Genomic DNA, 27,990 nt, shown 5'->3' on the forward strand with positions numbered 1-27,990 from the left:
ACTGTCCACAATGACTGATTTTTTTTCCCACCAGAATAACTAGAAGCCGTGTCCAAAATGATTCATGGAAGAATCGTATATTTATGGGAACCAGCAGGAAGCTGAACTGACATCCAGCTAAACGTTGTTTCCATGAATTCATACTAAAGATGAAAATGACACATTAATTAAAAAATAAGCCAGGTTGAAATAAACCAGAATTCTTTTTTAAAGCCTGATTGATGTCAAATTTGACCTTTTTCAAGATGATGATGATGATGATACATCCTTTGTATTTTTGCCGCCAGATGCATTCATGGGTAAGCCAGCCGGGCTTTCCATTCAAACAATAATAGTGTTTTCCTGCTAGCTAATAGCCTTAATAACTTCAGAAATATTCTGTGTTCTGCCTTTAAACAGTTACAGGTTTTATGAAGTGTGTTGTTACTCAGCAGATGTTACAGATGTTCTGTATTCAAAGACACAACGTGAACTTTTGCAGTTTTTTTTTATTCAGGCTGATTTATTATGAAGGATGCAAATAACAACAACAAATGGACCTGACTGGTTTGGGCCATCGTGAGCTTGTGATTGGTTCATTTTATCATCTCGTTTTCTCTGATTGGCTGATAGTTAAATGTATTTAATAAATGACTGAGCAGAGAAGGAGTGCTGTGCACTTTTTTTTTTTACTGAAACCTCCTCAGTAGCTATTTATACAGAAGCTTCACTGAAGGTTTATTAACAAATCAGTCCTGGTTCTTAATTTCTGAATGTTGACAAAACAAACTAACAAAACAAACATATCGAATTCATTATGCATTTTTTAAATACGTGTATAGTTTCTAGACGCCTGTGTAATGTTGATTTTCATTTTGCTGTAAATAAACTATTTCATCTCTACTGCAAATGTTTGCTGCTTGAATTGATCCCATTTAGTGACACACAAAAGCTGCAAGAAGTTCTAGAAAAACACACATTTATGTATAAAAATACTGTAATTAGAAAATGCCCCCAAGTATAAAAACAACAGGAAGTCAACTCATTGAGACGGATAAAACCCCTCGATGCTACCGCAGGATGCTCTGATTTCATAACGTGGATAAAGTTCACAAGTACAAAACACAAATGCAGCATAAAATTACAGCTTCAGTTCATTTAACACGGAAAAAACTGGATTTGTGGGTCTCAGACGCCAGCATCCCTCCTTCTTCTAGTCATCACTGCAAATTCTCCTGGAATGGCGGGAGAGAATATCGTGGCAACAATAAAGGGAACATGAGTAAGAAATATATAAAAAAATAAACAAGAAATAGGTAGATTCACAGGTTGTGTTAACCCTCCTGTTGTCCTCATTTACAGGCACCAAAAAAGTTATAAATAAAATTTTGTAAATTTTATACTTTAGGACTTAATTGTATTCTCTATTTTCTTCATCAGTATGTATTTTTTGTTTTCCATCTATCAGTGTTATCTGTTGAACTAGTTGAACAATTTAATTTGTAAAAAAAAAAAAAAAGCCATGCTTTACACAAACATCTACTGACTATATTCAAAAATTATTCTTCCTCTACAAACACCTACACTACCAGATTCTACTTAAAATTATGTCAATTTTATACTTTGGGTCTTAATTTTATTCTGCTGGAAATTCCATTGTTCTCTGTTTATTGTAACCTTCAACTTCTGCTCTAAAAAAACATCTTAATTTAAAGCGAACTGACCTCGGTCACCTTTCGGTCCTCTGAGTCCTTCAGGTCCAGACGGGCCTCGTTCACCTGAACCCAAACACAGAACAGTGTTTAGGTTTTTACAGTGTTAGCTGTTGGTAAAAATATATCTGAACATTAAACTACTGTTTGCAAGTAATGTTAGACCTGAATGTTAGAACTGAACTGATTTAACCCTCCTGTTGTCCTCATTTATGGTCACCAAAAATATTGTTTTCTTGTATGGAAAAAAATACCCAAATTCCCCAAATTTCTAAAAATTTGCAGAAGAGCTGCAGACCTTCATGAAAGAGTGCAGATTCCTATGAGATTTAAAAGTTAATAAGTTCTCCTCTTTGCTGCCTTCATCAGCTCTAATGTGAATTTTGCATTCATCTCACAGGTGCTTGATGACAATGTGAGGTCAGGGTTAGAATTGGGGTTAGAAGTTGGTCTTTCAACAGAATAATGATCTAAGCACACTAAAGAAACTATCAAAGAGCATCTCAGAACAAAGAAATTGAGGCTTTTGATACAAATGAGTCAAAACCAAGACCTGAATCCTAATTAATACTGTGGGAGGATTTGAAAACATTCAGAAAAATTTTGCAACTGAAGGAATTTTGCATAAAAAAATGGTCTAAAATTGGTAGGGACAGTTCTACAAAACACCTACAAGATGTTATTTCTGCTAAATGCCTTTCTGTTGCCAGTGGTGTAGTACTTTTTCCACAGAGGAATAAGAGACTTTAAATAATTTTATTGCCTGAATCATTGAAAAAAGAGAGAACTTTTCTTGTGCTGATGTTCCACCTTCATCTGTAGCCACTGTTTCAGTGGACTGAATGTCTGCGTGTTCAAAAAAGGCAACAATTTCATAATTTTTTTTCCATGTGGCTGAATACGTTACCTCTCTCTCTTTTGGTCCATGTCCCTTTCTGTCCTGGTCTCCAGGTGGTCCCACAATGGCTCCATGTGCTGTGAGAAACAAATCCAGTTCTTATCAGACCTCCACATTCTCACATCTTCAAGCTACTGGAACGTTTGTCAGTAAATGTTCTTTACTTCTGATGTATCCACTAAATCAGTGATGTTTGTGTGGGACCCAAACAGTTGGGCTGTATCCTGGTGGACCTGGAGGACCAGGCGGCCCTGGTGGCCCTGGGTGACCCGTTCGTTGTGGTTCCGTTCGATGTCTCATGAAGGAGACTGTGAGCTGCAAAATAACAGACGAGGAGAAGGAAAACGTTGACTAGCAGCTTTATGAGAGGCGTTTTAGTTTGGATTTTGATTTACAGCCACTTACATTTGATGTATTCCATCAGAGCCGTTGTGTTTCCATGGGAACCAAACCATCGGCTGTATCCAGGAGGACCCGGGGGTCCTGGTGGTCCTGGAGGTCCTTGGAAAACATGGCTGCCGTAGTCCACTCACAACGTCCTGCAGCAAACCGCGAGCTGCAAGTGATAGGAACAGTGGGTGATGCAAGCTTTTGCTGCATTTGATGATCAAACAAGAAGAAGGTTGACGTTAGCATTCAGGGGTAGTTTCTGAACAATCTGAATCAGGCCGGATCAGAACTTTGACTTGAAATGACACCATGAGATCCAACCAATCACATCAAATTTTATCAGCAGAAAGCGACATGAATTCTTTATTTACATTTGTTGCAACACATGCCACCGACCAGCCATATCTATGCCACTGGGATGAAAGAACTGTGTCCCAGTGTATCCCAGTTTGTTCTAACACATGGGCACTGAAGGTCATTAAGCATCACACAAAGACTGTTCATGGTGTCCCCTTTGCTAGCTAAAACTCCCACATTGTTCTCGGCTTGCCAATATGTCAGTGCCTGTCTCATCAAGTTGCTACAATAAAAAGTAAGAACCTCCATCTGGTGGTTCAACCCAGGTACTACAGTTAATCGACAATACATAAGTGTATCTTTTCTGGAAAAACGGTATTGGGCCCAAGCATCTAAAGGTGATTGGGCCATCCATAATTCAGACTAAAAAAAGCAATCAAATCTCATATTGACTTACATTTGATGTATTCCACCACGTCAACAACGTTTTCACTGGAGCTAACCCATCGCATCTGTCCAGGGAGTCCGGGGGGTCCTGGAGGTCCTTGAACAACCCGTTCAGACTCTCTTGCATCTTCACGGAGCAGACCATGAGCTGTGGAAGGACGACATTTACTGAAATAAGAGCAGATGATTCACGCTCCAGTCTGTGGAATGTGAGTAAACATCAAACTGAAACCTACATTTGATGTAGTCAGTTACTTTGGCAGCCATACTGGAGAAGTTGCCAGGGTCCAGGTTAAACTGTGTGGCAGCAGGTGCACCTGGCTCTCCTTTATGTCCTGGGGGTCCAGGAGGGCCTGGTGGACCCAGGAACTCCAAACATGGCTCCGCTCAACCCATCACCTGGAGAGAATTACAACAATATAAAGTAATATTAATAATAGTAATTTTATGTCAAATTAGAAAATCAGTAAAAACACATAGTATCTTAAGCATGGAATATAGAAAGCCATGGCCTATTAAAGCAACAGAACAAGTATAATATTAGTGTTGAGACCCTATAGTGTTATTTAAGGTGTGACTATACCTGGGGATTAAAACCCTGCAACAACTATGTAAAATACCACCTTTTCTGACTACAAAATATATTAAAGCTGAGTCATTAATGAGTTATTAATTATGAAGAATAACCTCACCAAAGTAGTAATGTAACTAAGACCCTACAGTATCATTAATAATGGAGAATAACTGGAACAATTTTGAACAGAACTGTTGATGCTATAAAAATATACATGAAAAATTAACTAATTTAATTTAGTCAAAAGACTGTTGTGTATTTTATTGCTACATAAATATTTAGCTTTGAAGGTGACCGCTGTGTAGTTTTGTTAATTTTTCTCTTTCAGTTTTACCTTAATGAAAGCCTGAAAGCAAATATTGTTGAATTATTGTTAGCAATAACAAACGTACATGTCAAGACCTTCAGTTTGGAGATGTTGTAAGGTATTTACAGGTGCTATGATACGTTCTCCTAATAATAAATAAATTATCCTCTGTTCCACCCTGATCAGGTCCAGGACTCTAGATTATCTTAGTTATCATTCAGGGAAACGCTCCTTTAAACTCACTCTTGACGTATTCCTGTAGTTCAGCTCGGAATCTCTCTCTGTGATCACGAACAGGAACCAGACCAGGGGGACCTTCAGGTCCAGGAGGCCCAGGAGGCCCAGGAGGACCTCGAAAGGCAACACCTGTATGAAGACAGACATAATGTTCAATGCATTTCCTCCCTGAATTGATGAAGTAAATGTCTGTTGTCAAACTCACTTTGCAGGTAGTCCCGGATGTCTGCGCTGTTGTAGTTCCCATATCCTGGTGGTCCGGGTGGTCCAGGTGGTCCTTGTGGACCAGGGCCACCTGGTGGACCAGGAGGACCCTGATACCCACCGAGATGAGCAATAAAATGGGCATCTGTTTGTGCATGAAATACACAATATGAGCCCAGAAACATGTTGTTCCAGGAGCTAGGTGTTTTAGTTTGTCTTTTAAACCAGACCAAGTTTTAATGTTGGCTTTAATTTGTGTTGTTTTACTGTTGATTTATTCCTCTAATTGTCCAGAGCTTTGATTGATGTCCACTGTCTTTAAAGAGCCCATTTTCTGCTTTGTTGTGTTATCACTTTTCCTCTAGTGTGTTATTGTTGCTTTTTTGTGCATGTAAAAGGTATAAATATTCAGAAAGCCAAAAGTCCAAATCAAAGGGAATTATTTTCTCCCACAGAAAACTGTATTCTGAATCTGTGTTAAATGTCTCATTTGGATTCTAGGATTTTCTCCTGCCTGCGTCACCATGTTACACATTTGCATAACTCCTGACGAGCAGCTAGTTTGACCGTAAAACAAAGGTGAAGCAAATGCCTCGCCATCCGACACAAATCTTTACCAAGAGCCACCTGTTCTAGAGCTACCTCTCTATACTCAGAGACCTGTGTGCACTCAGCAACTTCAGCTGGTTTTTTATCGGCCTGATCAATCAGAACACACTGAGCTTTTCGTGAGGGAGGAGCTAAAAGAAAGTGTTTCGAACAGAGAAGGATTCCACAGCATGAGAAAAACAAATCTTTGGGGGTGTGGATCTGGTTCATGTTCTGTACATGTTCTGGCCCTAAAACACCCTGGGAGAACCTCTTCAAGGGCGGTTTGTAGGGAAGAAAACAGTGCCTACTCCAGGATGGGTACTTCTACCATTAAAATCTGCTGTGTGGGGCTTGATGTTGATTGGTTAAATTTGGAGAGCGCCATTTTTTTAGCCCTCTCAATGTCCAGATGAGTTGCAGTCTTCTCTCTAATCATGGCCATCAACAAGATAAAATTCAATTTACAGGCTAACACAACACATCTCCATTGTTCTATTTCTTATGCATTCGTTGAATTGAAATTATATCAGTAACTGCTATTTGTTGTTGTTTTAGCAGTCAGGGTTACTGTTACATCTAAAGCAGTTGAAAACGTTGAAATGGAAACAGAAAGACTGAAAGACCCTGAGTTCCTGCAGTGGAATCTGCTTTTTTATACCAGGTCCAAGTTATTTCCTCTGATCTGCCAATTTTTGGTCATTGTGAAACTAGTTTGGCCACCAAGGGAGCTAGTCATGCTGTTAATGAGTTTCTTACCTGATAGGTTGTTGCTTGAGGTACGGACCCGTACCCGTAGCTTGTGGCCTACGGATACGGCACTTTCCATTTGCCAATCAGATACACGACATCTGGTCACGTGACTCCCGGTAGACGCTAGCGGTACGGACCCGTAGCATCGGTACTACAGGTACGGACCCTAAACCTGACCCTAACACGAACCCTAACCCTAACCTTTGCTTACCTTTCAACAGTCTGCAGTGGTTAGCAGCTTCTTGACTCGCGAGACTCGCGTACAGGTCTGTATCTGTCTGGCAAAGGGAAAGTGCCGTATCCGTAGGCCACAGGCTACGGGTACGGGTCCGTATCTGTAGACACTACCGACCTGATACGGCATATCCAGGAGCACCAGGAGGTCCAGCAGGTCCAGGAGGTCCAGGAGGTCCAGGTACACCTGCTGCTCCCCTCTCTGTTGACACAGGACCCATAGTCAGACACAACAGAACACATTTTCTGTAGGCCACCTGTAGGACTGTATGCAAAACTCACCATTCATTAGAGAGAAAACACGCTCAGCAACTTCCTGGGTGTTAAAGGCGTAGCCTCCATGGCCGCTTGGAGCTCCAGGAGGTCCTGGTGGTCCAGGTGGACCACCAATGTATCTCCTGACATCTTCTCCTGGACACAAAGAATTGACAGTTAAGAGGACATCAGAATGAGACTGAAATTTGGAAGAAATCAGGAGCGATAATGGCAGTAACCAAATTATTCAAGTTTAGCATTTACCGATGTTTTCAAAGTTCCAATGATGCCCCAACACAAATCATGACCAAACAAAGCCGACAGATTATATTTTTTAGGCATGTGTCTAAACATTGACTTTCTGTCACTGTACTATGTGCCATGTTTTAGAAAACTGACATTTAACCAATCCTATTGAGGACTTACGCTGTAACAGGTCGACAATATCCTTGACAGAGATGGAACCAGGCGGACCTGGAGGACCAGGAGGCCCAGGACTCCCATCATATCCTTGGCTTGAACCTGAACAGGTCAAAGTTGAGGGGAGTTTTACAAACAGACATCCTGTCTGATAACAGATGGAACATCATTATGTAGTTGGTCATACTTTGAAGGTAAGCGAGGACTCGGTTAGCCACGTCATTCACCAGACCATCCCCTGCAGCCCCAGGTGTACCAGGGACCCCTGGAGGACCCGGAGGTCCAGGAGGTCCAGCCAGGTACTGTCTGATTCCATCACCTGCACGTCAAAGCAGATCACCTGACTCAGCCCTTTGTTTTATACATACTTTACATAATGTTCCATAAACTGAGATGAATTCATGCTTACTCTGAAGATACTCTGCGATGTACCGGCCCACAACTGTGGATCCGGAGCCGCTTCCATCTCTTCCAGGGGGACCAGGGGGACCAGGTGGTCCAGGCGGGCCCAGGGAGGCAGGACCGTAAGAACTGTCTGGTACAATAACACAAATTCCAAAATGAAACAACATTTACGAATAATAGCGATTACATGCTTAATTTTAGCATCTGGTCTTCAAGAAGTTGCTTTAAGGTGCAGTCCATCTAATGACCACTAGATGTCGGTACCGAGAACTCTCAGTTTAGAATTCCAACTTTCTGCAGGACATTCGTCTTACAGTTGATTACAATTTTCTCAAATGTTTCATTGTTCCAATGAACCCTCAGAACCCAAACCCACCAACAAGTTGGAATGGTGTGTGTGTGTGTGTGTGTGTGTGTGGGGGGGGGGGGGGGGGGGTTAAAATTTGTTTTGTATACATTAGAACAAGGAACTACTAAAACAGAAACAGTTGTTGGATTTTCAACTTTCCAACAATTTAATCCATTTATTCTATATGTCTCATTTAAAAATTTGCTGAAATTAATTTTTATTTTTGATCTAACAAGATACAAAAAACTGGTAAAAACAGGTAAAAACTTAAAATTCTATACAATTGAAAACCCATGAGTGACTCAACACAACATGACAAATATTTAGGGACTTTTCTGCTGAACTTTGGGCTGTGTTTCCACAGAGTAAAGTATGGAAATATTCTAGTAAGTAACTACTAACATATCTGTTGTATACTGTGTCACAAGTATTAAGAACACCTGTTGTACATGTTGATTCCAGGTGTTTAATTGTTTTGTAAAATATAAAATTAAAGACATTCAACTTTTTCATGTGTTTTTTTTTTACTAGATGTATGGCATTGTATCGGTGTCATATTGCACTGAAGACATTTTTGAGTTCTCTCTCCTTCATGGTTGTTCTGCTTCCACAGAGGTAAAGGACTTTATATTGCATTATATTGACTACAGCAACTAGTGATAAGTAAAAACATTTAACACATCCCAGAAATGCTCCAGATAAAACTAAACCTCACAGGAAAAATGACAATCTCAAAAGGAACATTATTGACAGCTAAGCACTTATCTTAAGCACCTATCAACAGTTTCTGTGGAATTACTGTATTATGGAAACAAAAGTGGTTTAACATATATATATATAATTAAAAGTGGTTTTACCAGCAGAGGCTCCTGGGACTCCTGGAGAACCAGGACCTCCTGCTTCACCTGCAAGAAAAACATAAATAGTATTTGACCCAAATTCTTTCTTCGTGGGTTCTTAATTTAAAAAACACAGATGTGCAAACTGAGCGAACAGTGTTTGTATGTAATCATATAAAGAATGTAAAAAAAGGGTCATTTCCAACAGTAGGAGATTCTTTGAAGGAAAGAAAATATGATCTTTTTGCAGAAAATCCATACATTTCCTGTTATTTCGCATCATTTGATGGAAAAAAAATCCCTCCAGAGAGTTCTGGTCTAACCTGAGGACTCTTTCCAGGTGTCCAGAAAGCTGCCAAAGGAAGTTTTCCAGGAGGCATCCTAATCAGATGCCAAACTACCTCAGTTAGCTGCTTTCAACACGAAGAAGCAGCAGCTCTTCGGATGTCCAAACTCCTCACACTGTCTTTACAGCTGAGCTTTGGGACTGCCTAAACTCTCTTTCAGAGGGATCCAAACAATCCTCTAAGCAGAAAAAACAGTCACACAAAATAATGGGTTTGAATTTACCTCGAGCTCCTTGTGGTCCCACAGGCCCTGGTGGACCCTCTGGACCTGGAGGTCCTCTGGGTCCAGGCTGACCCGGGAAACCTGACATGAAAAGACATGATTTGTTATCAGAAATCGATTGTTTGTTTTTGATCCGGTAAATCACAAAATCTGTCTTATCTCAGAGTTGTCTACTCACCAACACCTTCATCCCCTGGACTTCCTGGAAGACCTGGTTGTCCTGGTTCACCTGAAACAACCATCATTACTTTAACTCACAGACTGTCTGTTTGTGAAAACCTGCAAATTCTAAACTACGATGCTGTTAACTCACCTACGTATCCTTGTGGTCCCCGATCACCTGAGAGAAATAAATAAAAGAACATTTGTAAGAACCAGAGACGCTAAATCTGAGGGTTGCCTTATTTGCTAATAAGACACAACGTTTCCAAAGCATCTAATCTGTTGAACCTACCTGGTGAACCCTGTGGGCCTCGAGGTCCTGGTGGTCCTGGTGGTCCAGCAAAGAAGGTTTCTGATATCAAATAGAGGGGAAAAGCATCAGAATGACATACAAAAACACTAAAAGATAAATAGTAAATAAAATGACACACAGTTCATCTGTCAAGTGAGATTTCTTTCACCAACCTGATGTCGGCACAAAGCTGCCGGGTTCTCCTTTCTCTCCTGGAGGTCCAGGTTTACCAACACCTGTGAGGACACAATCACAAATCAATTTAAAATAAAATAGAAATGCAGGTTGTTTTGTGACACTTCTCAAATGTATGCTCATGTATGCTGATGATGTGTTTATTTATTTCTCTGTCTGTAATGTAGGTTACTTGTTTACCTGGCTCTCCAGCTGGACCTCGGCGTCCTGGAGGACCCTGTTGAGCTTCACCTAAACAGCAGCGACATTTGCAAGATCATTAGTTTGCTCTGATTGGATTACATCATTCAACTAGAGAAGCACTCGGAGAGCGCAGACCTCCGCCATGCCATCTGTTTGTCTGTCTGTCTGTTAACAGCATAACTCAAAAAGTCATGGACGGATTTTCACCAAACTTTTACAGGATGTCCGGAAGAGCAAAAGTAACAAACGATTAGATTTTGGAGGTGATCCGGATCACCGTCTGGTTCCAGGATTTTTTTGAAGGTCGAAGGACAATTGAGAGATGGCCTGTCGGCATAAGTAGTCAAAGAAATACATTTTTATAATTTATTCCATTTTTTATGATTTATGGCTTTACAGCTTTATTTTACTGCACAGAAGACGTGTCTGTGTTCGATGTTTGATGAAGATTTTAAAGTGCCTTTAATCCCATGGCTGATGTCCCCTCTATTATCAGGATTACTTTATGTCATCAGTGATCAGATTGGATAATAATGTGGCTACTGAAGCTACTAAAAGATGGAGAAGGTTCCTATTGGCCTGTATGTGAGATGTGTGATGATAATGGACCATTTAATGCAGGGATGTCAAACTCCGTTCCTGGAGGGCCACTATCCTGCATGTTTTAGATGTTTCCCTCTTCCAACACACCTGATTCAAATGATCAGGCTCGTTATCAGGGTTCTGCTGAGCTTGATGATAAGCTGATCATTTGAATCAGGTGTGTTGGAGCAGGGAAGCATCTAAAACATGCAGGATATGGCCCTCCAGGAACTGAGTTTGACACCCCTGATTTAATGTGACAAGGAGGTAGTTTGATTGTGTTTGAGGATGTTCTTGAAATCTTACAAACAGCTTTGAACATACCAGGAGGACCCTGAAGACCAGGTTCTCCAGGAGGTCCTGGTGGACCCGGAGGTCCGGCCACTGCAGAGAGTTCTGTTAGGTATGAAAAGAATATAAAGCATATTACAGTTTACCCTGGTGTTATTAATTATAATACCACCAGATAAAACAGGTCCAGAGGGACTCACGATTGGATCTGCTGGCACTGATGGCTTCCGATGAAACGCTGTCAGCGGGTTCTCCAGGTTTTCCGTCCTCTCCCTTCTCTCCCTTCTCTCCCTTCTCACCTTTTTCACCTTGTTCTCCTTTAGGACCTAAATGATGAAATCACAGGTAAACTACCTGTCCAGGTGTTTGATCTGACCCAGACACTCAACACGTGTCAAGAAGATGGATTTACCTGGTTGTCCTGGGACACCAGCAGGACCAATGGGACCAGACAGACCAGGAGGACCAGCTGGACCTGGAGGCCCGGCTGGTCCTGGAGGTCCAGGGATGGCCAAAGTATCAGAACCAACTAGAATCAAAAGAAGAGACAGAAATCAACTGTGGTTTAAAAAGAAAACAAAACTGTGATCTTCTATGTATAATAGGCACAGATGTTGCTCTTACCTGCACTGATGACTTTACCAGGAGATCCAGGTTCACCTGAAAGACAATCGTATGTTGGATTTCACAATGAAAAACATATGGATATGAACTGTTATACTGGGCTTTGAAAAACATCATTATTATGCTGTTTATTTGACCAGATTTTCTATTTTCTGACAGTCCTTGAACTACTCATCAGTGATATTCTGTTTCATCAGAAAATGTACCGAGCTCTAAGTTTACAATCATATCTCGTCAAAATCACATCTTTTCACATGTATCACTTATTTTGTCAGAAAATACCATATGCATGTTTTTTAAAGTAAGATATCTGTAGTTTGTAGATACTTCTATCAGTCTGGTGTGCTGCCTGAGTGAAATGACTCTCATACTCTGAAGAAAGATGACTTTTAACAAAAGATTATACATAAACCTAAGTGTTAAAGGACGCTTTGATTTCTTGTCATGCTGTTTTTGCGTTCTCTAATTTTCAATAAGTTATTTTTGACTGACACTAGAAAGGAAACAAAACTTTACCTTTACCACCTGGGGGTCCTGGATTTCCCGCAATACCTGTGGTTTACGACAAATACTACAATAAACAAAATCTAAACTGGATGACAGGTTGTTAAAATGTATTTTTGCACATATAGTCTCATACCTGGAGGTCCCTGCAGCCCAGGAGTGCCTGAAGAAAGAAAGGAATCATGATTTTTCAATACAATATGCTACACAGGTACAGCTTGATAAACAGCATTTTGTTTGCTGAGTTCTGGACAGAGTTTTCATTACCTGGAGGACCAGCATCTCCAGGAAGCCCAGGTGGTCCTCTCACACCAGGAAGTCCCACTGAACCTGCCTCACCTGTAATTTCAGAAACAGAAAGTTACACCACAGTTAAATGTTCACTTCCATGATTCTGAAGCTTTTTTCTGCTCACCTGAATCTCCTTTAGATCCCTTTGGTCCAGCAGGGCCTTGAGCTCCAGGCTGTCCTGGTTCACCTTTAACAAAACCAAAGGGTTCAAGGTTTACGGTAAGATTATTTTTTATTGTTGTTTGGTTTATAAAATGGCAGCAAGTGGTTTCAAATGTCCTGTTTGGTTTACAGAACAAAGATATTTAAATGCCAATTACTCTAATTATTGAAATTTGTTGTAAATTTGTGTCACTGAAGCACAGCAAGTTCTCCACCCTCCCAAGTTGTGGTTACAGGACTTTGATTTTAAGCTTTTCTTAAGCTCATCTATGATGTTGCAATGTTTGTTTTGTACCTAAAGAAAACCTTCTGCAAATGTTGCATTAATCCATCATAGAAGCCTGTGATTGACAATTATTTTCATTATCAACTATTTTCTTCAATTTTTTAATTGATTTCAAGTATAAAAAATGTCAACTATTATTCCTTGATGCCCAAATAAACACATTAAAATCTATTGTTAATCTAACCAACAGTCAAAATTCCCCAAATTATAAGTTTAGTATAATGGAAAACAAGCAAAGATTTATATTTGACAAGTTTTTTATTAATATTTCCACTGACTACTCGGCGAGTCATTTCCACATTTTACACTTCTGCATTCGCTGTTTTAGATGCCTTTTTCCCTCCTCCCTATCTATTTTCTCACCTGAACTTTCCTTTCTACACCCCTGTGTCCACTGTTCTGCCTGTATCAGTTCTGTGTATTTGGGTTTATTTCTTTGAGAAACTAAAATGTGTTGTGAAAGTATTTTTTATGTGTTCTACTCAGAGGTTGATCCAGCAATGCCAGGACAAGGTGTCAAACATTATGTGATATTTTAAAGTCACTTAAAGTGATAATTAATACATTTTGCTTCACAAAGCCAACGCACTAACAATCTAAATGTAGCTAACATGAGGTAACATTTGCTCTGACCAAACCAGGATGTCTTAAAACAAATGTGCTTTTGAACCAGATTGATTCAGTGTTACTTGAACTGTTTAATGAAGAAGTTTAGCTTCGTCTTTACCACTTTAATATTTAATACTTTATTATGTTTTTAATATTCATGCACATGATAACACTATGCTGAGGCACACCTGCAGATCCACGTGGTCCTCTTTCTCCAAGGTCTCCTTTGCTTCCTGGCAGCCCTGCAGTTCCTCGGTCACCTACATAACAGAAAAATCAAAGGTTGATACAAACAAATAAATTCTTCCTCTCTTCTATTACTAATTACTACTATTTAACTAAATAATCATTGATCTGTAAAGACAAAGTTTGGTCATTAGTTACAACAACATACAAAGATGTTATTTTACAGTTGTAGAAAACAATGTTTTCAGGTTCTTCTACCTTTTGCTCCTGGAGCTCCAGCTTCACCCTGGAAACCTTTTGGACCAGGAGCACCTGCATACAGTTATTACAGATTTAATACAAATGATCAATACCAGCTAACAGATCAATTTTTTTGTAAGAACTGAGTCTTTACCAGGACTTCCAGAGGCGCCCTGCTCTCCCATGGCACCTAAACCGAACAAGAACATTTAGGAATAGAATTTAGCGGTTTGTGATGAACCCTGTGAACCTCAAAACTTCCCAGGAGTTGTGAAAAGCATAAAAAACATCCCCATAATTACATCATTTATATGAGGCAGAAACTGTAAAAACAGAAAGAAAAGTCAAATGTTCAACTTTCCACTGGCTCTTTAGTAAGACTGAAAGATTTTAAGCTTTTAGGTTCAGTTAAGCTTTTCATAATATTTCACCAAAATCACTTTTTTCTACTTCTCATTTTAAAATTTGCCAAAAACAAACCATTTGCTCTAATCAGGTTCTGTGAAAAACAAACAAATTCTGCACTCCTCCCTGCAACTACTTAACTATTAGTGAATTTGTGAATGTTGACTGCAGCGTTTTTCAACTTTTGTAAGATAAATAATCAGAGAAATTAAACTTTTGTTATTTATTTTTTATGATTTATGGCATTATAGTTGTGTGATACTGCACAGAAGACATTTCTGAGTTTCCTATCTACTTCTAGTCATGGTTGTTCTGTTCCCATAGAGGTGCAGGACTTTATATTGCATTAGAAAAATTAGACCACAATGAGGAAAAACATGACAATAACAAAACATTGAAAATTTCTGCCAATCTGAGCCTTGATCTGACCTTTAGGCCCCACAGGTCCAGGAGCGCCAGCAGGACCGGGACGTCCTGGTTCTCCTTGAGGTCCTGACAAAACCAAAACCAAAATCAATACAACATTTTTTATGCATTCAGCTTGATTGGATGTTAAAAGCACATTTTTAACCTTTATCTCCCTTTTCTCCAAATCCTGGAGCTCCAGCTTCTCCTCGGGGACCCATCGGTCCCTCCCGGCCCCTCTGGCCTGGCGGTCCCTCAGCACCAGGTTCACCTGGATAAAAAGTAGGGAAGACTCTTTGTTTTCTCCCTTCTTGTGTTGTTGGAAAAAAAATAATCTACATTTAACACTACCTGCGCTGCCTTTTGGTCCCCTCGGCCCATCCAGACCTGGGTGTCCCATCTGCCCTGGAGGACCTGAAGACAAAAGAAATCAGCTTGTCATCCTTCATGAAATTAAAAACCTGCAGCATGTTTGCTCTGAGTCTTACCTGGCAGACCTGGGAAGCCGCTATCACCTGCAAGAGACTAGTTTTTAGCCGCAGTTCACAGAGTTTGATTCTGAAATTATTAACACACATTACAGACAATAATTCCTCACCTTTCTGTCCAAGAGATCCTGCATCACCTGTAAACAAACAGACGAGGTTGTGATAAATATGAACAAAATATCAGTTTCAAATTATTTTCTGATCAGTGCAAACGTACCTTTAGGTCCTGGTTCTCCTCTCTCTCCTTTCAGTGAGTACACCAGAGATTCTGAACATACAAAAAGAAGCATCAGTGAATCAAAGTGGACAACATTAAATTGCAGATTAAACTTGTTAAACAACATTTAAACAAGTTTTAAGGTGAACTGTTGAGTAAAAATGTTTCAAACATTTTTGTGTGCACTAAACGATTCAAAACAAACATTTCCAGTAGGGATCTATAGTGTTCTAAGATGACATTCTAAATGTTTCTTTGATCTTTATATATTGCCTTAAAAGGTGAAATAACAGAAGTAGTAGCACAGTGCTGCCTAGAAACTTATTTGTAAATCATTCTAAAAAGTGCTTTTCCATTAGTAATAAGTTTCCACCTTTTGATTGCCAGTTTTGTTAGATTATATGGTCGTCCATCCAAACAGATGTCAGCGTCATATTTACCTCTAATTGGACCTGAGTGGAGTTCAGCCCTGATCAGCTGCTGCAAAGTTCTCTGCAGGGCGGCGCTGTCCTGACCCAGTCTGCTACCGGCGCCTCCTCCTCCTCCAGGCCCAGCAGCCCCCAGGTTAATCACATTATCAGAGTGGGTGATGGTGGAGCCAGAGGAGCTCCTGTCAATGTACGCTGAGTCCAGAGGGTCGATGATGTTGATGCCAGAGGAGGCCGACAGGCGGCTGGTTCTGGCTGAAGCTGTGCCGGTGATGGCCTCCAGAGCCTCCACACGGTTCTTCAGCCGTTTAATTTCTTCACCTGCAAAACCAGAGCGAAGACCATGAACCCGGGCAGATCATCTTCACTACAATCTGGGACAGAAAACAAAACCCAAAACAATCACCCAATGCGATGAGTCCAGCGAGGAGGCCGAGGAGCAGCAGGAGGCCAAGCAGGAGGCCGAGGAGCCACTTCCACCAGCTGCAGCAGGACAAGAAGCCGAGGCCTGATTCATCTTGATGGATCTCTGAGGAACAAACACGCTGGTTAAAGTTCAGTGATCCTGCATGATTAAAAAATTAAAAAATGAGAAAAGGTGGGAGCATCACTTGAAGTCCTCAGTTACGGGCACCAAAAATTATTGTTTCGTTGTCTGAAAAAAAATCCAAAAATTCAGCAAAAAAATTTTCCCAAATTTCTGAAAATTTGCAAAACATTCAGGAAGAAAATTCCGACAATTCCTTAAAAGTTTCCCTTCAAAGTTTTATTTTAAAAAAAAATCCCTCTAAATTTGGCAAAAAAATTCTTGTAAAAATTTTCAAAAAATGGGTAAAAATCTTCTTAAAAAAATCCTAAAAATATCTGAAGTGATTACATATATATCAGTAAAACTTCTAATATTTTCTGTCTTTCTTCTTAGTGAATGTTCTTAAAGAAACATTTTTAACATTTCTTTTTTTTCCACCAAAAAATGTTCAAAGATTTCCAAAAAATGTTGAAAACGTGGACATCAGAAGTTTCACTGTGAAAAAAATATTTTTTTCCTGTTCAGTTCAGGATTTACGTAGTGTCAGTGAATGTGCCATGCTGGTTTGCTCAATTCTGATTGGGAGATTCAGCGGCGTGCGTGCGTGTGGCTGCGTGCCAGTGTGTGTGTGTGTGTGTGTGTGTGTGTGTGTGTGTGTGTGTGTGTGTGTGTGTGTGTGTGTGTGTGTGTGTGTGTGTGTGTGTGTGTGTGTGTGTGCCGACTGAGAGACAGAGCTGGGAGAACTAGCTCGGCGGCGAGTTCGTCTCGCTTGTCTGTCACTGCGGGTCGCTACAATATGTATGCTAACAAGTACCTGGTAAGCTAATGTATGTTTAGTAGGCTAACATGCATTTACTGCGCTAACATGTCTTGTGAGCTAACCCATATTTCAAACGGTAATGCGTATTTGGTAAACTAACATATTAAGTAAGCTAATGTGCATTCAGCAGGCTCGCGTATATCTGGAAAGCTAGTATATGTAATAAGCTAATGCACATTCAGTAGGCTAACGTATGTCTGGTAGGCTAACATATTTAGTAAGCTAATGTGCATTCAGTAGGCTCGTGTTAGTCTGGTATGCTAACATATTTAGTAAGCTAATGTGCATTCAGTAGGCTCGTGTTAGTCTGGTATGCTAACATATTTAGTAAGCTAATGTGCATTTGGTAAGTTAAGCTGTATTTCGCAAGTTAAAATGTGTTTGGAAGCTACTTTATGTCTGGTAGCTGCTGTATCTTTGAGAAGCTAATGTGTGATTGGTAAATTGTTCTTTGTAAGAAAAATTACATGTAATATATTTATTAATGAGCTTTAGAGTTACCGGTGGGCAGATTACTTCAAACCCCACTGTACCTTCTTATATTTAAGAGGGTTAAAAAATAATTGTGTAGCAGAAACAAAACAAGGCTATTTGTGAGACTTTTACTTTCCACTTTTTTCAAAATGTTTAATTATTTTGTTGTACGTGATTAACAACACCTTTTTTTAAGCTAAAGAAGTCTGGTTTAACTGCAAAACATTATATGATTGTTCAAACATGGCAAAACTAAACATAACCAAAATAAGTAAATAATTAATTAAGAGGAAACTGGTACTTTATGTAGTAAAACTCTCAATATAACCAACAGTTATTGTACATTTTGTTGTGGTGGTCTGGATGTACTACACTCTCAGAAAGAAAAATCGTACCTGCATAGGTGGCTTTGTCCTTTGTGGAAACTTTCAGGGTCAATGCTATAAACAAGTGAAACATGACATTAATTAAAAACCAAATAAGAAACCTGTATGTCATGTAATGGTGCTTAAAATCAATACAGTTGATCAATCTGTTTACTTTTAGCTTCTGTTCCCTCCTCCACTCTGCTAGATGATAGTTTCTGTTTCTCTCTCTTCAGTGAATCTTCAGAGTAGGTCGCTACAAAACAGAAAAATTACATCAAGTTATCTCTTGTTATAAATGGTTAACAAGTGGACAACTTTGCTAAAAATATGACTTGATGCAGTTTTAGAACAAGCTGAGCCATCTGAGTTAGATTATTCCAATTAATAGTATATGCATGGCTCTAAAAAGGCAAAGCACAGCACTACTTCTTATATATACACACATATATATATATATATATATATATATTTAAGTGGAGTAGTATTATCCAAGCGTAAAAAATTAGGTATATTAGCTACAGGTAGTGAAAACTGACAGAAAAAGACACATTTGGTTCTACAATTTTACACATTTGTTTGCTAAATGAGTGATATCTTGTGAATTTTCAGTGTACAATCACTAAAGTTAAAATTATTCTGAATAATAGAGCAACAACAGATAAAATAGTCCCACTAAAAGCTAATTAGCTTTGCCAATTAGCGGTATGTGCTAAATCTGCAGCTTCAAGTGGAATTTGGAGGATTTGCTTTGGTGAAGCATCAAATACTTAAATGTACAATTCAATATTAGTTCAATTTAAAATGATTTATAGGACCAGTTTACAAAATATACCATCTTAAGACCTTTTGCACAGTAAGGCTTCACAGTATGCTATAGAGAGAACCCACTTGGTGAAACATAACTGCACATCAAAATATGTCATTATTATATGTAAACCTGCATACAATCAGAGAGTTTCAATATCTTAAAAAGTTTTAAAGGTCTGGCATGTAAAATAATTGACAAACATTTTATATCCTGCTCTATTTGTAGGTCTAAAACCTAAAATACAGGTTTTACATCCTTCAAACTACAAAGTCTTCGCTGTTTCTGCAGTTGCTGCTCTCTGACCATTTCATCCAGACTACAGTACTTTCTGCGATAGTACTGATACTTTTAGTATTCAGTAGTACCAGTAGTAGCAACAGGTGCTGCCGACATGAACTGCTTCCCTGTGTCTTTGGCCATGACGAGTCGCTCTGTCTCCTTCTTAACGGGAGCGTTTTCCTTTTCTATCATCACAAACTTGAAGTCTTTTCCTGAGGCCTCGTCACTGACAAGACTGCTGGGTCTCACTGTTAAAAAACACACAGCATCATCTTAAAATCATATTTAACATTCATGTTTCAATATTTTATGGCACTGGTAAAATTAGTTTTAATTTGTTCAAAATTTTCATTCGATGGCTTATTTCAGCACTATATCATTTTATGATGTAGATGGAAAAACGGCACATCGAGGCCAGTGCAATGATGTTTAAATTTAAAATTCCAGCTGGTCCTCAGTGTAAATAGATTTTGTGGTGCTTACTTAGGAAAATCTGTTGGCTTCAGTTTAAAAATGTCACTTGCTTTGTATTAGATGAGCAGCTTTGTCTTTATTTTAGTTCTTTTTTCATTAGAACAAAGGGAAATATGTTTCTCTAGGCTTATTCTGCATGGACTAGGATGAAATAGATTGCTGAAAAATTTGTCTTATTTAATCTTATTTCAAGATGTGATGTTCTATAAAGATAATTGAACATCTTGACTTATTTTATTTTATCATGTAAAATTCAAAAGTTTGCTTGTTTTAGGCTCAGGCAGGTTTATATGTAGAAGGTTTGACCTAAATTTGAAAGGACATTAGTGCAGTATGTGTGACAGATTTACTGTTTATTATAAATATTTGTCATCATGTCTGTGAAAATCAATTGCACAGTAGTCAGATGACTAATACTGTAATAAAACATAAGTAATATCCATCCATCCATCCATCCTCTATACACCGCTTTATCCTCATTAGGGTTGCGGGGGGTGCTGGAGCCTATCCCAGCTGACTCGGGCGAAGGCAGGGGACACCCAGGACAGGTCGCCAGTCTGTCACAGGGCTACATACACAGACGAACAATCACACTCGCATTCACACCTACGGACAATTTAGAGTACTCAATTAACCTCAGCATGTTTTTGGACTGTGGGAGGAAGCCGGAGTGCCCGGAGAAAACCCACGCATGCTCAGGGAGAACATGCAAACTCCATGCAGAAAGATCCCAGGCCCAGACCGGGATTCGAACCAGGGATCTTCTCGCTGCAAGGCGAAAGTGCTAATCACTACGCCACTGAGCAGCCCCCATAAGTAATATATAACACAAAATATCTTAAATTTTATAAAACACTATTGTGAGTTCTACAGCTTAATATTTAAATTACTCTGGTAAATTTGTATAATATTGTGTCCACGATGGTAAATTCTCAACTATAATATTTAAATTAATTTTATAAATTTGTCAAATGTTGCATATAGTCTCAGAAGTTCTTCAACCTAACATTTAAATCAGTGAGGTAAGAAAAATTGCATTTCTTTGGTCAAATGTCTGTTGTTTTAAATGAGCTGTATAAATAACTGTGATTTGACTCACCTGTGGTTGTGCTCATGCTAGATATGTTTTTCTGCACACCATAAACTGTGAAGAGACAAAGACACATCTTATAAAACACTTTCTATATTTGAAAAAGTATTTATTAACAATGTTACATGTTTTCTCATTAAATTTACTGGGAATTTTATGAGGGAAACCAATTATATGTGGTTCAACACTGACACAAAAGAAACCCTGTAAAAACAACAGTGAAATTCTGGCAGCAATGGATATTATCTATAATTTAAAAAAAAAAATACCAGTTTTAGATTGTTTATGTTATGTCTGTGACATAAAGATTTTTTTTACCGATTTATAAACAGAAAAACGGAGTGATTTTAAGATCAAACGTTCTAAAGGAATGAATCACCAGTGTAAAAAATACAGAGTATTTATGTGCAAAGTTATTCACAGTTTTTCGTAGCTTTTTATGTTTAATAAGTAAATGATGTTTTTTCTGAGATTTTACTAGTTATTTTCTGTAATTTAATTCAACTGTGAAAATCTGGGGGGGAAAAGTTACAGTTCAAAACTTTTTTTTGTTTTTACAGTGCAGGGCAGCAGAGGGGGATGATGTCAGCGTTTGTGTTCAGGTGTTTCTCTGCTGTGAGTTATTAGAATTAGAATGGTTTATTGTCATCATACATGGCATGACGAAAATATAAATAGTTGTGCTTTAAATCAGTGTTTACCGATGGGTGTGTTCGTTCCAGTGGGGGAGAGAACAGTCGGACTGCTGCTGACCAGGTTGTTCTGAACACCGTAAACTGGAACTGACAGAAAAAACACCATCAGATGCAGAATGAAGCTGAGAATGTGAAATGTCTGTGAGCTGAATGATGATGGACTCACCAGAGCTGCTGACAGAAAGTCCACCGTTCACGGAGGGGGAGCTGAGAGTCACGTTGTTCTGAACTCCTGCACAGAAAACGGCATCATTTGTCCATCTGTCACTAAATAAATGCTCTTTCCTGCTAAAACGCCACTTCAATCAGGAGGTAACAGTGCATTTTAAAGCGTGACTCAACCAGACACATTTACAGCCAAGAGTGATGTGAGAATGTGAGGATTGAGATGTCGAATGTAATGAAAATTTACTGTGTACGTTGTTATACTGTGTGGCTGCTGAAAGATAATCCTCAGTTTCTGCTGTGGCTAAATGGAAAAGTGAGTTTTTAAGGGGGCTGATTACATTGATCCTGGTGGTTTTTGGTTTGTGTGAAGTAATTCTGTTACTGTGTGCAAACAAATAATGTAAGCACTCTAAAGAAAATGATTACATTTGAAATTGCTGTGTTAAAGAATCATTTCTCTGTTGAGAAGCACTGAGGAAACATTTGAAAAAAAAAAAAATCATAATTTTGTCCTAAACTAGTATTGAATTTTGGTGTGGACATTTTTAGTCTGTAAAGACTTTCAAAAGGAGGTGAATTTGGCTAATATAAACAAAATCTTTTCATGCTGTTTTGCTTTTACTAAGATGTCTGATAGTAGATAGAAGTAATTAGTGATACACAATAATATCCAGTATAGTTTTTTTTTTTACCATTAATGTTAGGAGCAGAAGTATTCAGATCTTTCATTTCAGTAAAAGTACCAATATAGGAGTTTTTAAAAAAAAACTCTATTACAAGTAAAAGTTCTGCATGAAAAAAATCCCACTTTAGTAAAAGTACACAGCAGCAAAAATGTAGTCAAAGTATTGCTATGAAAGTCCTGGTTTGGTCTGACTGATAAATGATGATATTATTAATAATAAGAAAGCATCAGTGTGTCTGCAGCAGGTTACTGTTGTAGCTGCTGCAGGTTTGAACTACTTTATATCCAATTTTATGTTCACAGACAGCAGAAAAACCTTAAAACACAAGATTAATGGGAGAGGAGAGAAGAAAAAAGTTCAGATCTGTAAATCTGTGTTTGCTTTTTCTTTGTTCTTTGACTTTTTTGCTGGGATATTTGATCATGAGAATATTTATTAAGATGAAACAAAATTTTTGAACCATTTGGTAGACCTGTTAAACTAATAGACACTTGAAATGTGACTATACACTGATTATTAGAGGAAAAAACCCACAAAAGTTGGAAAATACTTGTTACTCATTGTGTAAAGTCTGCATCTTAAGAAGGCGGTCAGACAGATCTAGTAGAGTATAAAAAACAATATTTACCTCAGAAATGTAGTGTAGTAGAAGCATAAAGTAACAGAAAATGGAAATACTCATGCAAAGTACCACCAAATCAAACTGGGGTACAGGACTTGGAGATGTGTATTTAGTTGGTTTCCATGTTTCTGGGTGTCACAGAGGACTGACCTGGCTGGTAGAGGGTGGAGGTGGGTGACAGGTTGTTGTGGTTTGTGTTGTAGCTGTAGCTGCTGCTCATAGCTCCAGACCAAATGCTGCTGTACTGGTCTGAGAGGAAACAGAGAAATATTATTACTATTATCATCTGAAAGGAGATAATTACACAGTGCTGTTTCTAACTGCATCTAAAAGACATTCTACCAAAGTTAACAACAGGACATTTCAGGTTGGATTAATATGAGGTTTGTCAGTACAGAAAGACAGTGAAGTTTGCTTATGAATGGTGGTCACTGGTTAGGTAAATTACAACTATTACACTGACAATACAGTAAAACACTGGTGACCCCAGCTGCCAGTATTCTGCTATTATTCTGGAGGAGCATTTGTTGATTTTTAATCGTTGAACCTGTGTTGGAGCTCTCAGACAGGGTCCTGGTCTCCAAGCTGGCCTTCTTGGGGATGGGCAGCGTGTTGTTGGGGGACTGAGTGGGGCTGACAGATCGATTCCCTCTGAGGAGACGCTTCACATCGTCCAGCTCCGTCCCTGGAAGAGGAAACAGTAAAAATCATCCAGAGGACCACCAATGCTGTAGTGTTTCATTTATGCATCAACACAACAAGTCAAACTGTTGAATCTTACATTGTGATGTGCACTGCCCGTCCAAAAAAAAGTTGCACACACTTTCATTGGACCACCTTTAGCTCTGAGAATGAGACACATTCACTGTGGCATCTTTTCATCAAGCTTCTGCAGTGTCACAGCATTTATTTCTGTCCAGAGTTTGATTCATTTTCTACCAAGATCTTATTTTGATGATGGGAGAGTGGGACCGCTGCACGAAGTCTTTTCCAGAACATCCCAAAGATTCTCAGTGGGGCTGAGGTCTGGACTCTGTGGAGGTCAATCCATGTGTGAAAATGACGTCTCGTGCTCCCTGATCCACTCATTCAAAATGTGAGCCCCATGAATCCTGGTATTGTCGTCTTGGAACATGTCCATGCCATCAGGGAAGAAAACTCCACTGATGTAAAGACCTGGTCATTCAGTATATTCAGGTAGTCAGCTGACCTCATTCTTTGTGAACATAATGTTACTGAACCTGACCAACCCCAGATCATAACCCTAACCCCCACAGGCTGGTAGACACTAGACATGATGAGTTCATCACTTCATCTGCCTCTCTTCTTACCCTGATGCCCCCATCACTTAGGGACAGGTTAAATCTGGACTCATCAGACCACATGACCTTCTTCCATTGCTCCAGAGTTCAATCTTTATGCTACCTAGCAAATTGAAGACTTTTTTCCTCATTAGCCTCAATGATAAGTGGTTTTCTGAGAGCTACAGCTGTTTAGTCTCAATCCTTTGAGTTCCCTTCATATTGTGTGTGGGGAAATGCTCTTACTTTCACTATTAAACATAATCGTGAGTTCTACTGTTGATTTCCTACGATCGTCTAAGAGTTTGTTCCTCGAAGATGATAGTTCTCCACTATCCTTCAGGTTTTAATGATGTGTTGGATGGTTCTTAACCTTATTTTAGTAGTTTCAGAAATCTCTTTGGTTGTTTTCTTTGCTTGATGCAGGCCAATAATTTGACCCTTCTGAGACAGACTAACGTCCATTCCATGACCACAGGATATGTCTTCCATATGGTTGTTTCATAAATGAGAAGCTCCTCACTGCATCAGCTAGGGTTAAATAAGTTGTGGCAGCTGAAACTTTTCATCACTGCAGTAATTATCCAGTGGAAGGCACTTACCTATTTGCTTAGTTAAATCCAGGTGCAGACTTTTTTTTGGACAGGCAGTGTATGAAAATGTGACCACGGTTTTTACTCACAGCTTGCCGTAGGAGAAGCACTCTGCAGCCTCGCTCTGATCTCACTCTCTAAAAAAAATCAAATCAAGTCAATCAGTCGGTTTGATGACTTTCACTGATAACAACCTACAAGTTACACTGATCCTGCACTGGCATGTCACTTCGATGTCAGTCATTTTCCCTTTGAAAAGACAAAAGATGATTTATGAGTTCCCCCCAACTTGATGTAAGCTCATGTACATGGCATCACTTTAAAATGTAAAAGTGCAGCTCAGGATTTGAAACATTTGTGTGTGAACAGCTACAAAATCAGTCAGACTTTTTACATGATGAAAAATGTACGCTTAGCATTTGCTAAATGAGAATTTGGATCCTTTACACTTCACAAGTTTCTGCAAATTATAATGTATTCTAGTGTCATTTTAAGCAATGTCTAAAGCTACCTTTTGTGTGTATTTTCACTCTGTTTTCTGATTTTAATATTCATTTTGGTTAACTGGAGGAAAGACTGTTGTGAAAGCATCCATTCATGAGCTCCATGCAGTGCTGTTGGGGGTGTAAAGGACAAAACAAGGAAAGAAGACAAAGTAGGATTTGAAAATGATATGATTCACATTGAAATTCTTCTAATTAATAATCCTCCTACTGTTACTGCACAGTTTGGTGAAAAATAATACCTCAGAGAATAAATGACTGAACCATCTGAATGCTGAAGGTTTGAAAAACAGGTTCTCTTCAAAAAGAAAACAGACACAGAAGAATATACTGTAGCTTTGTTAAACATTGAAAATCTCTAACATTTAGTGATTGTTCCAGATCCTAACAAAATAAATAAAAAATCAGCCCCCCACAGTCATGTTACAAAAATTCTGAGTTTTCTATTGAACTGCAGGCTGTGTTTAAAAAAAAAAAAAAAAAAAGCTACTTGGCAGCAAACCAGTATACAGAGGAGGAAGTTGTCAGGAAGTTGTTGAAGGTACAGTCAGAGTAGAGTGAAACACATTTAGTTTGCAAAAGCTTTGAATTGAAAATAGTTGAATATCTTCCTGGAATTTTGTGTGGGTGCTTTAAAAAATGCTGTACATGTTGATTCCAGTTTTTTGTGTGCTCTCTCTCTTTCTTGTCATGGTTGTTCTGTTTCTAGTGAGACGTTTATATTGCAGTAAAATATGAATCCAGAGAGAGGAATAATGTGACAGGAGAGAAGAGTGTTATTACAGGGAGTTCTTGCCACTGTCGCCTTAGGGCTTGCTCTGGGGGTCAGACATACGGGTTCTGTAAAGCGTCTTGAGACAATTTGACTGTAATTGGTGCTATATATATAAAATTGAATTGTTCTTACAGTGGTTTTAAAGTGTCTGATGTCAGTGTACCTCTGCTCTGAGCTCTCCCTCTAGTGGTAGACGTTGGTGTTGCACTGACTGCAAAGGGGGAAAAAAGGAACATCCCAAAATCACTGATAGTGTACATCGTTCAGGTTTTTGTGCACGTTACAGACTTTGTCCTGCAGGTCCAGTCAAACTCACCATACTCCTTCCTGTTGTACTCTGGAGAGGAGTCGGGACTTGAACTTTCTAAAAACGAGTAAACAACATTGTGATCACGACTGGAACCTCTTTAAAAAAGGGAAGAACAAAGTGAGATGTGACCGCTGACTGACCGTCAAACACCTCCGACAGAGCTGCAGATGTGGTGCTCACGTTCTTCCTCTCCTTTGGAGCAGGAGAGTACATGACTGCAGACGATGATGAAGATGACCCCCTCTTCGCTTCCCCACCTCCTCCTGAGCTGCAGCTGGTCTTGGTCACCGTGGAAACTGTCACAGCACCAAGACCACCTTCTCTTTTCCCTTGACTGCTGCCACTTGCAAAACTATAAGACCCTCGTCCTGCAGAGCTGAAGCCTTCCATTGTCTTTGAGGCCCCATATACCCCTGATGCCCCTGATGCTGAACCCCCTCCACCTGCAGCAGAGGAGGCTCCTACGGTGGTGATGCTGATGCCTCCAGCTCCCTTGCTGGATCCACTGGGGGCGTTGGAGCTGCTGGATGTGACCAGAACCGAGCTGCTGGAGCCTCCTGCTGTAGCTCTGCCACCTGACCCACCTGCACTCACTGGAAGATCGCCTGGAGGACAAGAAAACACTCATTTTTGTTAAATGGCATTTATTAGATTTGTCCTTTTCGTGCCACCATCGGTGAAAGACACATGATAGTTAATCACAGCCTCGACTGGCCAGACTGCCTGAATCCACTTTCTGCTACAAGACAGAACTGGAAATGTTCATATTTGACCTGTTGTGTGTCACTTCAGCAGTTTTTGCTATTAAATAACATTCCTCAGTGACTTTCTGCCTCCCTGCTGCTGCTGTCTCAACATGCTCTTTATGCTGTACCATTAAACCCTCCACTCCTTTGCATGAAGTGGATTTATGACTCGCACACTTAACATATAGAGCTGTAACTGCTGCTGCAGGTGCTGCCCAAGGTGAGGATCTTCCTTGTCTAATAAAAATGATTAGCTGTCAGCTGGGTGGTACTAATATCTATGACATTATCACCATCATTATCTGTCTGGATGTAGGTTTCATCTCAACCCGATAGGGGTTAGAAACTTGTTTCACTGCCTTTCACTGAATCAATGGAGTGCTAATAGTATTAAGTATGTTTATACCAACTCAAAATATGCCAGATTGTATTTTCTTCTGAAAAAAAACACACTAAGGATTTACCTATGTATTATTTTAAAGCAAGATCTATAAGTAGAGCTAATTTTGCATTATGTGAGCTGCGATGCTACATGTGCTGTTACAGGTTTTTCTAGCTTCCTGTGGCCAAAACTAAATTAATTAAACTAGCTTCTGTGTGCAATCCTACAACCATACGATCATCAATGTGCACGTGTGAAGCGTAAAAACTTACTTTGTGATGTCAGTCGAGTAGTCGTCACTGATTTTGTGCCCACTGCAAAGAAAAATTCCGTCATTAAATACAATATATCATTTTCTG

At 39.3% G+C, this 27,990-nt stretch overlaps 1 protein-coding gene across 1 annotated transcript; it reads right to left on the reverse strand.

Annotated features, from left to right (window-relative positions):
- Window positions 1-1,070: 1,070 nt before the first annotated feature.
- On the reverse strand, window positions 1,071-27,967 carry LOC127533297 (collagen alpha-1(XVII) chain-like). The gene is given in 56 exon segments (XM_051945925.1): window positions 1,071-1,214; window positions 1,704-1,757; window positions 2,090-2,094; window positions 2,594-2,676; window positions 2,763-2,804; window positions 2,806-2,897; window positions 2,995-3,117; window positions 3,960-4,086; window positions 4,088-4,134; window positions 4,854-4,970; window positions 5,047-5,155; window positions 6,542-6,576; window positions 6,763-6,822; window positions 6,903-7,031; window positions 7,302-7,397; window positions 7,483-7,614; window positions 7,705-7,830; window positions 8,907-8,954; window positions 9,459-9,539; window positions 9,637-9,687; window positions 9,772-9,780; window positions 9,913-9,972; window positions 10,086-10,148; window positions 10,288-10,338; window positions 11,197-11,262; window positions 11,424-11,489; window positions 11,576-11,692; window positions 11,788-11,823; window positions 12,304-12,339; window positions 12,428-12,454; window positions 12,559-12,630; window positions 12,707-12,769; window positions 13,828-13,899; window positions 14,084-14,137; window positions 14,220-14,255; window positions 14,900-14,962; window positions 15,042-15,146; window positions 15,227-15,289; window positions 15,364-15,390; window positions 15,474-15,500; window positions 15,581-15,631; window positions 16,021-16,329; window positions 16,415-16,537; window positions 18,227-18,271; window positions 18,372-18,452; window positions 19,373-19,534; window positions 20,860-20,904; window positions 21,552-21,632; window positions 21,712-21,777; window positions 23,172-23,270; window positions 23,569-23,706; window positions 25,005-25,052; window positions 26,357-26,404; window positions 26,510-26,557; window positions 26,644-27,108; window positions 27,904-27,967. Coding segments are annotated over 56 exon segments (4,590 nt in total). The 3' UTR covers window positions 1,071-1,167.
- Window positions 27,968-27,990: the final 23 nt, after the last annotated feature.

This window comes from Acanthochromis polyacanthus, chromosome 3 (assembly GCF_021347895.1).
Source record: "Acanthochromis polyacanthus isolate Apoly-LR-REF ecotype Palm Island chromosome 3, KAUST_Apoly_ChrSc, whole genome shotgun sequence".
NCBI classification, from domain to species: domain Eukaryota; kingdom Metazoa; phylum Chordata; class Actinopteri; family Pomacentridae; genus Acanthochromis; species Acanthochromis polyacanthus.